Raw genomic sequence first — 11,528 nt, 5'->3', positions numbered from 1 at the left:
TGGAAGGACTGTTGTCAAAAGTGGGATCTTAAGTAAAAGCAGAAATGACCAATGAGAACTATCACTGACGCCCCCCAAAAGATCTCTAGATGTGGGTGAGGCATCGGAAGGACTGTTGTCAAAAGTGGGATTTTAAGTAAAAGTGGAAATGTCTAATGAGAACTATCATTGACTCTTCCAAAAGATCTCTAGATGTGGGTGAGGCATTGGAAGGACTGTTGTCAAAAGTAGGATCTTAAGTAAAAGTGGAAATGACCAATGAGAACTATCATTGACTCCCAAAAAGATCTCTAGATGTGGGTGAGGCATTGGAATGACTGTTGTCACAAGTGGGATCTTAAGTAAACGTGGAAATGACCAATGAGGACTATCATTGACTCCCAAAAAGATCTCTAGATGTGGGTGAGGCATTGGAATGACTGTTGTCACAAGTGGGATCTTAAGTAAACGTGTAAATGACCGACAAAAACTATCATTGACTCCCAAAAAGATTTCTAGATGTGGGTGAAGCATTGGAATGACTGTTGTCAAAAGTAGGATCTTAAGTAAAAGTGGAAATGACCTATGAAAACTATCAATGACCCCCCAAAAAGATCTCTAGATGTGGGTGAGGCATTGGAATGACTGTTGTCAAAAGTGGGATCTTAAGTAAAAGCGGAAATGACCAATGAGAACTATCATTGACCCCACAAAAAAGATCTCTAGATGTGGGTGAGGCATTGGAATGACTGTTGTCACAAGTGGGATTGTAAACGGGGAAATCCCGTTGGAAAGAACCAGTGAGAACGGTCATTGACCCCAACAAAATGGGTAACCCTGGCTCTTTGGTGTCACTGTCATCAGTCATGTTTAGACCCATGTTCGGATCCACGTTGAAGGTACAACTCTGCAGATTTCTGGGACGAATTAAGTCAGCTGTGGCACACCTGTGATTGAATCCCAAAGTTGGGTGAAGCACCAGAATGAGTGGTGTCAGGAGCATAAAGGATTTATCATGGCAAGCTCAAGTAAGTGGTACAAGTGCTAATAGATGTGTCCCTAAAAGCAGGCAGTGAGACAATAGCAGCATCAGTGACACAACAGGCTGATTGTCTGCCGCAGTAAAGTGGGACACATTTGCATACAATTTGCATGTTTCCTTTAATTGCTTATTCACTTTTTTGGGATTCTCTGCCTTCCAAAATGGAACGAAACAGACAGTGCTAGAGTTCGGTTTTCTTCACACTTGCATGTTTTAAACTCCACTGATGGATTCATGTTTGTCTGTTGCAGATTTTCGGGGCAGACGACGTGGTGTGCACTCGCATTTACGTGCGGGAATGACACCGCCAGACCGGGTTGGCACATCTGGCACCATAAATTGCTAGCTGACATGCTAACACGCACAGTAGCTACAATAGAGTCTCCATACACGTCTGTCGTCAACTTTCTCTTCTTTATTGCGCCAACATTCAACGGCAGAAACCAATAAAATCTTGACAAAAAAACTAAACAGATGAGAGCGTCTTTTTTTTGCTAAGTAGCACTAAATCCTAACAATGTTGACATGTCTAGTGAATAAAAAACAAGTCAGGGTAAGGTAAATATTAAAATGCAGGTGTGACTTGATTGACCAAAGAGAGATACAATGGGGCAAAAAAGTATTTAGTCAACCACTGATTGTGCAAGTTCTCCCACTTAAAATGATGACAGAGGTCTGTAATTTTCATCATAGCTACACTTCAACTGTGAGAGACAAATTGTGGGGGAAAAATCCAGGAATTCACATTGTAGGAATTTTAAATAATTTATTTGTAAATTATGGTAGACAATAAGTATTTGGTCAACCATTCAAACCTCTCACTGATGGAAGGAGGTTTTGGCTCAAAATACGATACATGGCCCCATTCATTCTTTCCTTAACACGGATCAATCGTCCTGTCCCCTTAGCAGAAAAACAGCCCCAAAGCATGATGTTTCCACCCCCATGCTTCACAGTAGGTGTGGTGTTCTTGGGATGCAACTCAGTAAAAACGGAAATGCTGATTATCGGTCCTGCTAGACACCGACCTCTATTTAATAATACAACTTTAACATTTGACAACCAAATAATAAAACAAGGTGACTCTGTAAAAAATCTGGGTATTATCTTCGACCCAACTCTCTCCTTTGAGTCACACATTAAAAGCTTTACTAAAACGGCCTTCTTTCATCTCCGTAATATCGCTAAAATTCGCTCCATTTTGTCCACTAAAGACGCCGAGATCATTATCCATGCGTTTGTTACGTCTCGTCTCAATTACTGTAACGTATTATTTTCGGGTCTCCCCATGTCTAGCATTAAAAGATTACAGTTGGTACAAAATGCGGCTGCTAGACTTTTGACAAGAACAAGAAAGTTTGATCATATTACGCCTGTACTGGCTCACCTGCACTGGCTTCCTGTGCACTTAAGATGTGACTTTAAGGTTTTACTACTTATGTATAAAATACTACACGGTCTAGCTCCAGCCTATCTTGCCGATTGTATTGTACCATATGTCCCGGCAAGAAATCTGCGTTCAAAAGACTCCGGCTTATTAGTGATTCCTAGAGCTCAAAAAAAGTCTGCGGGCTATAGAGCGTTTTCCGTTCGGGCTCCAGTACTCTGGAATGCCCTCCCGGTAACAGTTCGAGATGCTACCTCAGTAGAAGCATTTAAGTCTCACCTTAAAACTCATCTGTATACTCTAGCCTTTAAATAGACCTCCTTTTTAGACCAGTTGATCTGCCGCTTCTTTTCTTTCTCCTATGTCCCCCCCTCCCTTGTGGAGGGGGTCCGGTCCGATGACCATGGATGAAATACTGGCTGTCCAGAGTCGAGACCCAGGATGGACCGCTCGTCGGGACCCAGGATGGACCGCTCGCCTGTATCGGTTGGGGACATCTCTACGCTGCTGATCCGCTTGAGATGGTTTCCTGTGGACGGGACTCTCGCTGCTGTCTTGGAGCCACTATGGATTGAACTTTCACAGTATCATGTTAGACCCGCTCGACATCCATTGCTTTCGGTCCCCTAGAGGGGGGGGGGTTGCCCACATCTGAGGTCCTCTCCAAGGTTTCTCATAGTCAGCATTGTCACTGGCGTCCCACTGGATGTGAATTCTCCCTGCCCACTGGGTGTGAGTTTTCCTTGCCCTTTTGTGGGTTCTTCCGAGGATGTTGTAGTCGTAATGATTTGTGCAGTCCTTTGAGACATTTGTGATTTGGGGCTATATAAATAAACATTGATTGATTGATATTCTTCTTCCTCCAAACACGACGAGTTGAGTTTATACCAAAAAGTTCTACTTTGGTTTCATCTGACCACATGACATTCCCCCAATCCTCTGCTGTATCATCCATGTATCCATTTTAATAAGGTTAATAATATTAATATGTAATTGTGTGCACCAATTTCATCAATTTAAATTACTATTTAAGTAAAAAAAAAAATAACAATTTTTTAAATCATTACCATTCCATAAAATATTTGTATTTTTCTCCTGTGTTGATAAAAAAAGAAGTTAAAACAGCTTTTAAAATTGATACATAAAAACAACACTAGTTATTTTCATGTCATTTATTACATATTCCTTATTAAAATATTATTTGATTTAATGTTTTTATTTTGTTAAATAAATATCCACATAATCACTAAAAAGTTTATACATATTTTAAAAAATAAAATATAATAAGCATGATAATAATATTAACATGTGTTTCAAAAACAAAATCTAACTGTAGGAAACAATTTATTTCTTAAGTAATTCAATAATTTATTCAATTTAAATTATTCCTGTAATAAAAAACAAACTAACAAATGAATTAGATTTTTTTTTTTTTAAATATTCCTACATTATACCGTATTTCTATTTTACGCTTGTGTTAATAATATCAATGTAATTTAATTATTGGTGGCATTTTAACAAATAAAAACCAAACAACAAAATATTTTGTTTCCGCACTTGATGTACAAAACATTGAAAGAAAGAAAGAAATACTAAAAATGATTTGGGCTTTAAAGCGGGCGACTTGGTGTTGTTAGCATTGGGATGTTGCAATGTACCCACAGAAGATCCGCTGTTCGATGCCCTGCAATCGAATGGCAAGATGGGGGCCCCCTTCCCCTGCAGAACGAGGGGGTTACCAAAGCAAACAATCCCCTCATTGAGTCGCTCGCTCATTAATTTAACATCTCAGCGGGCGCACGCCTCTGCCGCTTCTTTGCTTCCCACAAGCTTTGAGCAGGAAACCGTGCAGGGATAGCAGGTCAAACGGCAACGGCGGCACCCATTGATCCAAGAGGAGTATGGGAGTGGGGGCTGAGGGGGGGAGTAACTGGGAACGCATTCCTCCAACTGTTAGCCTCTCGCTAGGCCCAACTTTTGAAAAGACATTTGAATAGCTGGCAGCCGTGGAGCAAAGAGACGGATTTCCTCTTTGACACTTTTTTTTTTTTTTACTGTGTAGGGTGCAGACTTTTAAGTGTGCTGCCTACACCTGCTAGGATAGAAACTTTTATTTGGTGCACACAGAAAAAAACTATTTGTTAAAAAGCTGCAAGAAGCTAGTCCAAATAGTCTCTTCTATTGCTAACAAGATGGATGGAAAAGTGATTACTTCCTGGTTCACAGAGGACGACCATATAAGGCAAGGGTCCAGAAAAACAAACAAAAGAAAATATAAAAAGTGGTACGGTTTTTCTCCATCCATCCACCCATCCATCCATTTTTCTACCGCTTATTCCCTTTGGGGTTGCTGGTGCCGATCATTTCATCATGGGTACACTTCAACTGTGAGAGACAGAATGTGAAAAAAAAAATCCAGGAATTCACATTGTAGGAATTTTAAAGAATTTATTTGTAAATTATGGTGGAAAATAAGTATTTGGTCAACCATTCAAAACTCTCACTGATGGAAGGAGGTTTTGGCTCAAAATCTCACGATACATGGCCCCATTCATTCTTTCCTCAACGCGGATCAATCGTCCTGTCCTCTTAGCAGCAAAACAGCCCCAAAGCATGATGTTTCCACCCCCATGCTTCGCAGTAGGTATGGTGTTCTTGGGATGCAACTCAGTATTCTTCTTCCTCCAAACACGACGAGTTGAGTTTATACCGAAAAGTTATATTTTGGTTTCATCTGACCACATGACATTCTCCCAATCCTCTGCTGTATCATCCATGTATCCATTTTGGTATAAACTCAACTCGTCGTGTTTGGAGGAAGAAGAATACTGAGTTGCATGGACGTCCGCTAACTTTTTGCAACACAACGCTAAGAAAACGGAAATGCTGACTATTGGTCCTGCTAGACACCGACACCTATTTAATAATACTACCTTAACATTTGACAACCAAATAATTACACAAGGCGACTCGGTAAATAATCTGGGTGTTATATTCAACCCCACTCTCTTGTTTGAGTCACACATTAAGAGTATTACTAAAACGCCCTTCTTTCATCTCCGTAATATCGCTAAAATTTGTTCCATTTTGTCCACTAGCAACGCTGAGATCATTATTCATGTGTTTGTTAAGTCTCGTCTCGATTACTGTAACGTATTGTTTTCGGGTCTCCCCATATCTAGCATTAAAAGATTACAATTGGTACAAAATGCGGTTGCTAGACTTTTGACAAGAACAAGAACATTTTATCATATTACGCATATACTGTATATACTGTACCTTTATATACCTATGTATATAACTATACTTGCTCTCCTGCACTGGCTTCCTGTGCACTTAAGATGTGACTTTAAGGTTGTACTACTTACATATAAAATACTACACGGTCTAGCTCCAGCCAAAAAAAAGTTTGCGGGCTATAGAGCGTTTTCTATTCAGGCTCCAGTACTCTGGAATGCCCTCCCGGTAACAGTTCGAGATGCTACCTCAGTAGAAGCATTTAAGTCTCATCTTAAAACTCATTTGTATACACTAGCCTTTAAATAGACCCCTCTTTTAAAACAAGTTGATCTGCCGTTTCTTTTCTGCTCTGCCCCCCATTCCTTCGTGGAGGCACATGTTCAGTTGCCACGGATGAAGCGCTGGCTGTCCAAAGTCGGGACCCGGGGTGGACCGCTCACCTGTGCATCGGTTGGGGACGTCTCTGCACTGCTGACCCGTCTCCCCTCGAAATGGTCTCCTGCTAGCCCCACTATGGACTGAACTCTCACGATTATGTTTGATCCATTATGGACTGGACTCCCACAATATTATGCTAGTTCCACTCAACGTCCATCTGTGGTCCCCTCCAAGGTTTCTCATTATCCCATTGGGTTGAGTTTTTCCTTGCCCTGATGAGGGATCTGAGCCAAGGATGTTGTTGTGACTTGTGCAGCCCTTTGAGACACTCGTGATTTAGGGCTATATAAATAAACATTGATTGATTGATAAGTGAATCATTTTTTTGTATATCTGTTTGTTAGCTGGCATGTTCAGGAGGGATGACGGAAATCTACTAGATTGTACCATTTTATTGATGATCGATCAATAATGACTAAAATGACAAAAAAGAGAAATTATTTTCTTAAAAAAGGAGGTGAGAATGTTGTATTTTTGTTTGCTAGTCCGTCTGTGTGCTAGTTACTGTGGAATGCTACTTCCGGGTTCAGGAAGAGTGTAGAGATGTGACGTTTGGCGAACGAATTGAGTCTTTTGAACAGCTCTTTAAAAGTGAACGATGAAAACCGATAGGTAGTTTGGGAGGTGTTTTTTAATGAACTAACGGATAAAGCGCCGAAAAAATGCCCACCTGACTGGCGACTGGACTAAAAAAAAATCAGTTATTTAATTTTTATATTAAAAAAACATCTTTAAATATATACATTTTGAAGTTATTTATGTATTTAATTTACTACACACACACGCACACGCACGCACACGATTGTGTAATGACATTTTTGTTGTTCACATTAGCTGAGATAGGCACCAGCGCCCCCCACGACCTCAAAGGGAATAAGCGGTGGAAAATGGATGGATTATTTCTACTGTAGTTGTATTTTATACTTTTTATATCCAAAAATACATTTTATTCTTACTTAATTTTGGTGTATTTTTCCTACTGTTACAATGCTCTTGTGCTATAATAGGTGAGGCAAAATTCAAAATAGTGATGCTTGGACAATGTTGACGGTAAAAACACAACCAAAAAAATGACAACCAATATTTTAGAATACAGTAATTTCCACTAATGGCGTAATACTTCTGTAAATGTAAATGATTTAGATCCAGATTTTATCTTATAACTGCTACCATTCATTTTTTTCTTGAGAAAAATAAATATAACAAGCCAGTTCCCCCTTTAAGGGGTCATATATCTCATCTCTAGAAGGGTGGTTGAAGTAACATCTAAATGGGAATTTTGAATTGAGGGCAAAAAAAAATACACTAAAATGGCAAAAAAAGAATGGGAAAATAGTACTTGTACAACAGTTAAGAATGTTACATAAAAAGGGTTAAGATAGCTTCAGTTTGACCCTGGACCTGAATATTTTTCATTTTCATTGTGTGGAAATCCAAATAATTGAATATTGCTGCTATTAATACTATTGTGATGGAAGTAACGCATAGAAGTATGACGACATGAAGAGTGGCGTTGCTAAAAGAGGACTGTGGGGCTGGCAGACATGATGGAAGATGAGCAGACTTTAATCCTTTTATAGGAGACGAGCTCACAGGCTGGAGGTCTCATTATCACCAAGATTAAATAAATTCTCTTCCAGCACTAACAAGAAGAAAGCGTGCAAACAGATGAAGCATTGCTAAGAAGAGCCATGCTTGAACAGTTGTTTAAGGAAAAAAAATAACAAATGCTTTTGTTAATGTAGAATAAATGCAAATTTATGGATGGAGAGGACGCCCTCTGCTGAATATGAAGAGATTTGGCTCCTCTCTTGAATGGAGACATGAGGCAGAGATGAGATATTGTGTATTATTTACTTGTATGAATCATTTTCACAACATTAAATTGAAGTGTGAGTTTTAACATTTTCTTATGCCTTTAAGCTCTGCAGTAGGTTCAATTGAATATTTCATTTTTTTTTTCCTGTGAGTCCATCAAAGTTTAATGTAATTTATTTGTACTTAGTTTAATAAAAGTTACCTTTTTTTATTATTTAAAAAAAAAAATAAGATTTTTACAGTGTATATTTATAAAATATATCAGTTAATAGATCAAAAGTAGGAGTTTTAAAATAAAAACAATATCTCAAGTTGAATATTGTTACAGAGTGGTTTGTTAAATGTATTATTTATTACATGTAGTGAATAATTAAAATTTAAACTCAACTGGAGTATGTTTAACAATAAAAAACATTCACATGGAATTGCGTGGCTGACTTTAAGATCATCAGTAAGTTGATTTTTCGGTGTATTACTGTAAATGCCAAAACGATACCACAGTTTATTACAGTAAAAAAAGTATTGTTTTTTTTTCCATTTAGAGAAAAATGCTATAAAAACCACAGTAAATTTTCAAATTTTACTATGAAATGTATTGCTACTTTTACATTGCACAATTTGATGGATGACTTGCTCTGAATTTATTATTATTACTATTTATTTATATTTTTAAATGGTTTGAATGTTTGATAATACAAACCCCGTTTCCATATGAGTTGAGAAATTTTGTTAGATGTAAATATAAACTGAATACAATGATTTGCAAATCCTTTTCAACCCATATTCAGTTGAATATGCTACAAAGACAACATATTTGATGTTCAAACTGATAAACATGATCTTTTTTGCAAATTATCATTAACTTTAGAATTTGATGCCAGCAACACGTTGAGAAATGCTTTTCAAACACTTATTTGGAACATCCCACAGGTGTGCAGGCTAATCGGGAACATGTGGGTGCATTGATTGGCTATAAAAACAGCTTCCCAAAAAATGCTCAGTCTTTCAAAAGAAAGGATGGGGCGAGGTACAGTACACCCCTTTGTCCACAACTGCGTGAGCAAATAGTCAAACAGTTTAAAAAAGTTTCTCAAATTGCAATTGCAAGAAATTTAGGGATTTAAACATCTAGGGTCCATAATATCATCAAAAGGTTCAGAGAATCTCCATGTAAGCGGCATGGCCGGAAACCAACATTGAATGACCGTGACCTTCCATCCCTCAGACGGCATTGTATCAAAAACCCACACCAATCTCTAAAGGATATCACCACATGGGCTCAGGAACACTTCAGAAAACCACTGTCACTAAATACAGTTGGTCGATACATCAGTAAGTGCAAGTTAAAGCTCAACTATGCAAAGTGAAAGCCATTTATCAACAACATCCAGAAACGCCACCGGCTTCTCTGGGCCCGAGATCATCTAAGATGCACTGACGCAGAGTGGAAAAGTGTTCTGTGGTCTGACGAGTCCACATTTAAAATTTTTTTTCCAAATATTCGATATTGTGTCATCCGGACCAAAGGGGAAGCGAACCATCCAGACTGTTATCGACGCAAAGTTCAAAAGCCAGCATCTGTGATGGTATAAGGGTGTATTAGTGCCCAAGGCATGGGTAACTTACACATCTGTGAAGGCGCCATTAATGCTGAAAGGTACATACAGGTTTTGGAACAACATATGCTGCCATCTAAGCGCCGTCTTTTTCATGTATGCTCCTGCTTATTGCAGCAAGACAATGCCAAGCCACATTCGGCACGTGTTACAACAGTGTGGCTTCGTAAAAAAAGAGTGTGGGGACTTTCCTGGACCGCCTGCAGCCCAGACCTGTCTCCCATCGAAAATGTGTGGCGTATCATGAAGCGTAAAATACAACAGCGGAGACCCCGAACTGTTGAACGACTGAAGCTCTACATAAAACAAGAATTCCACTTTCAAAGCTTCAACAATTAGTTTCCTCAGTTCCCAAACGTTTATTGAGTGTTGTTAAAAGAAAAGGTGATGTAACACAGTGGTGAACATGCCCTTTCCCAACGACTTTGGTACGTGTTGCAGCAATTAAATTCGAAGTTAATTATTATTTGCAAAAAAAATAAAACAAAGTTTATGAGTTTGAACAATAAATAACTTGTCTTTGTACTGCATTCAATTGAATATGGCTTGGAAAGGCTTTGCAGATTAGTGTATTCCGTTTATATTTACATCTAACTAAATTTCCCAACTCATATGGAAACAGGGTTTGTATATTTTTGCATAATTAAACAATATTAAAATTAACATAATTTGCCATTACAATGGAGTACACATATGTTTTATCTCCCAAAATAGGAAGAAAGAATAAATTTAGTAACATAATATTGATACATATTATTTCCAGGCTTTCGAGGGCCAAATAAAATGAAGTGTTGGCCCACATCTTGCCCCCGGGCAATATCTGTCCCCCAGGCCTTGAGTTTGACACCTGTGATATAAAGGCACAGGAAGCTTTCATTTTATCTTAAAAAAATACAAGAAAAAAATATATCCATCCATCCATCCATTTTCTACCGCTTATTCCCTTTCGGGGTCGCGGGGGGCACTGGCGCCTATCTCAGCTACAATCGGGCGGAAGGCAGGGTACACCCTGGACAAGTCGCCACCTCATCGCAGGGCCAACACAGATAGACAACATTCACACTCACATTCACACACTAGGGCCAATTTAGTGTTGCCAATCAACCTATCCCCAGGTGCATGTCTTTGGAAGTGGGAGGAAGCCGGAGTACCCGGAGAGAACCCACGCATTCACGGGGAGAACATGCAAACATATTAGAGAAATATCTCTGCGTGTTAGTTAACATGCTACTTTGAATATGTATTTATTGTTTCTGTGTGTTCTTTAAAATTGCATGTAATTTGTCACATTTTTATTGTGTTCAATTAAATAGAAAGTAAAGGTACAAAGTTATTTTAAAAACATATTTTCAAAAATGTATAATTTATAGTTTAAAAGTGGGAGTTTGAAAAAAATCTTGCAGGTTGAATATTTTAGTGTCTTAATTTCCCTATTACACAAAATAAGTGTTTGATGTATTAGTTTTACAGTACAACTTTATTTTTTTTTATTACATGTAGTGAGTATTTATAAATTGAATTAAACAAAATGTGTTTAAGAATACATAACATACACATGAAATTGCATGGCTGCCTTTAGGCTTCCTAGTAGGTATTTCTTTTTTTAGTGTTTTTTTTTTTTATCCGTCAGAATTGCATGTGATTCATTACATGTTATTTGTATTCAATTATATAGAAGGTAAAAGTACATTTTTTTAAATTATTTTAAAAACTTTATTCAGATTTTTATATAAAATTTGATGTATAATTTATTAGAACAAAAGTGGGAGCTTTAAAAATGTTTAAAAAATACTGTGCAGGTTGAAAATATTTGTCCTAATCTATATATTATGTCAAATAAAAGTTGTTTGTTAGATGTAGTATTATTATTATGGTACAACAGTGATAATCTTTAAGTGTATTACATGTACTGAATATTAATACATTAAATTCAACTGAAGTGTGTTTAACAATAAATAATATTCACATGAAATATATATGACATAACAAAAAATAAAGTCCACAAACA

General features: G+C 37.7%; 1 protein-coding gene across 1 annotated transcript in view; it reads left to right on the top strand.

Annotated features, from left to right (window-relative positions):
- The window catches only part of crabp1a (cellular retinoic acid binding protein 1a), a 37,216-nt gene extending 35,724 nt beyond the window's left edge, over nucleotides 1-1,492 (top strand). Inside the window, exon 4 of the mRNA XM_061893700.1 lies at nucleotides 1,273-1,492. Coding sequence (XP_061749684.1) covers nucleotides 1,273-1,323 — 51 coding nt within the window. The 3' untranslated portion in view covers nucleotides 1,324-1,492. The remainder of the gene's footprint in view (nucleotides 1-1,272) is intronic.
- The last annotated feature ends 10,036 nt before the right edge of the window (nucleotides 1,493-11,528 follow it).

Source organism: Nerophis ophidion, linkage group LG03, assembly GCF_033978795.1.
Source record: "Nerophis ophidion isolate RoL-2023_Sa linkage group LG03, RoL_Noph_v1.0, whole genome shotgun sequence".
NCBI lineage: Eukaryota > Metazoa > Chordata > Actinopteri > Syngnathiformes > Syngnathidae > Nerophis > Nerophis ophidion.
Note: the sequence above shows the minus strand (reverse complement) of the source record. Positions and strands in the feature narration are given on the sequence as shown.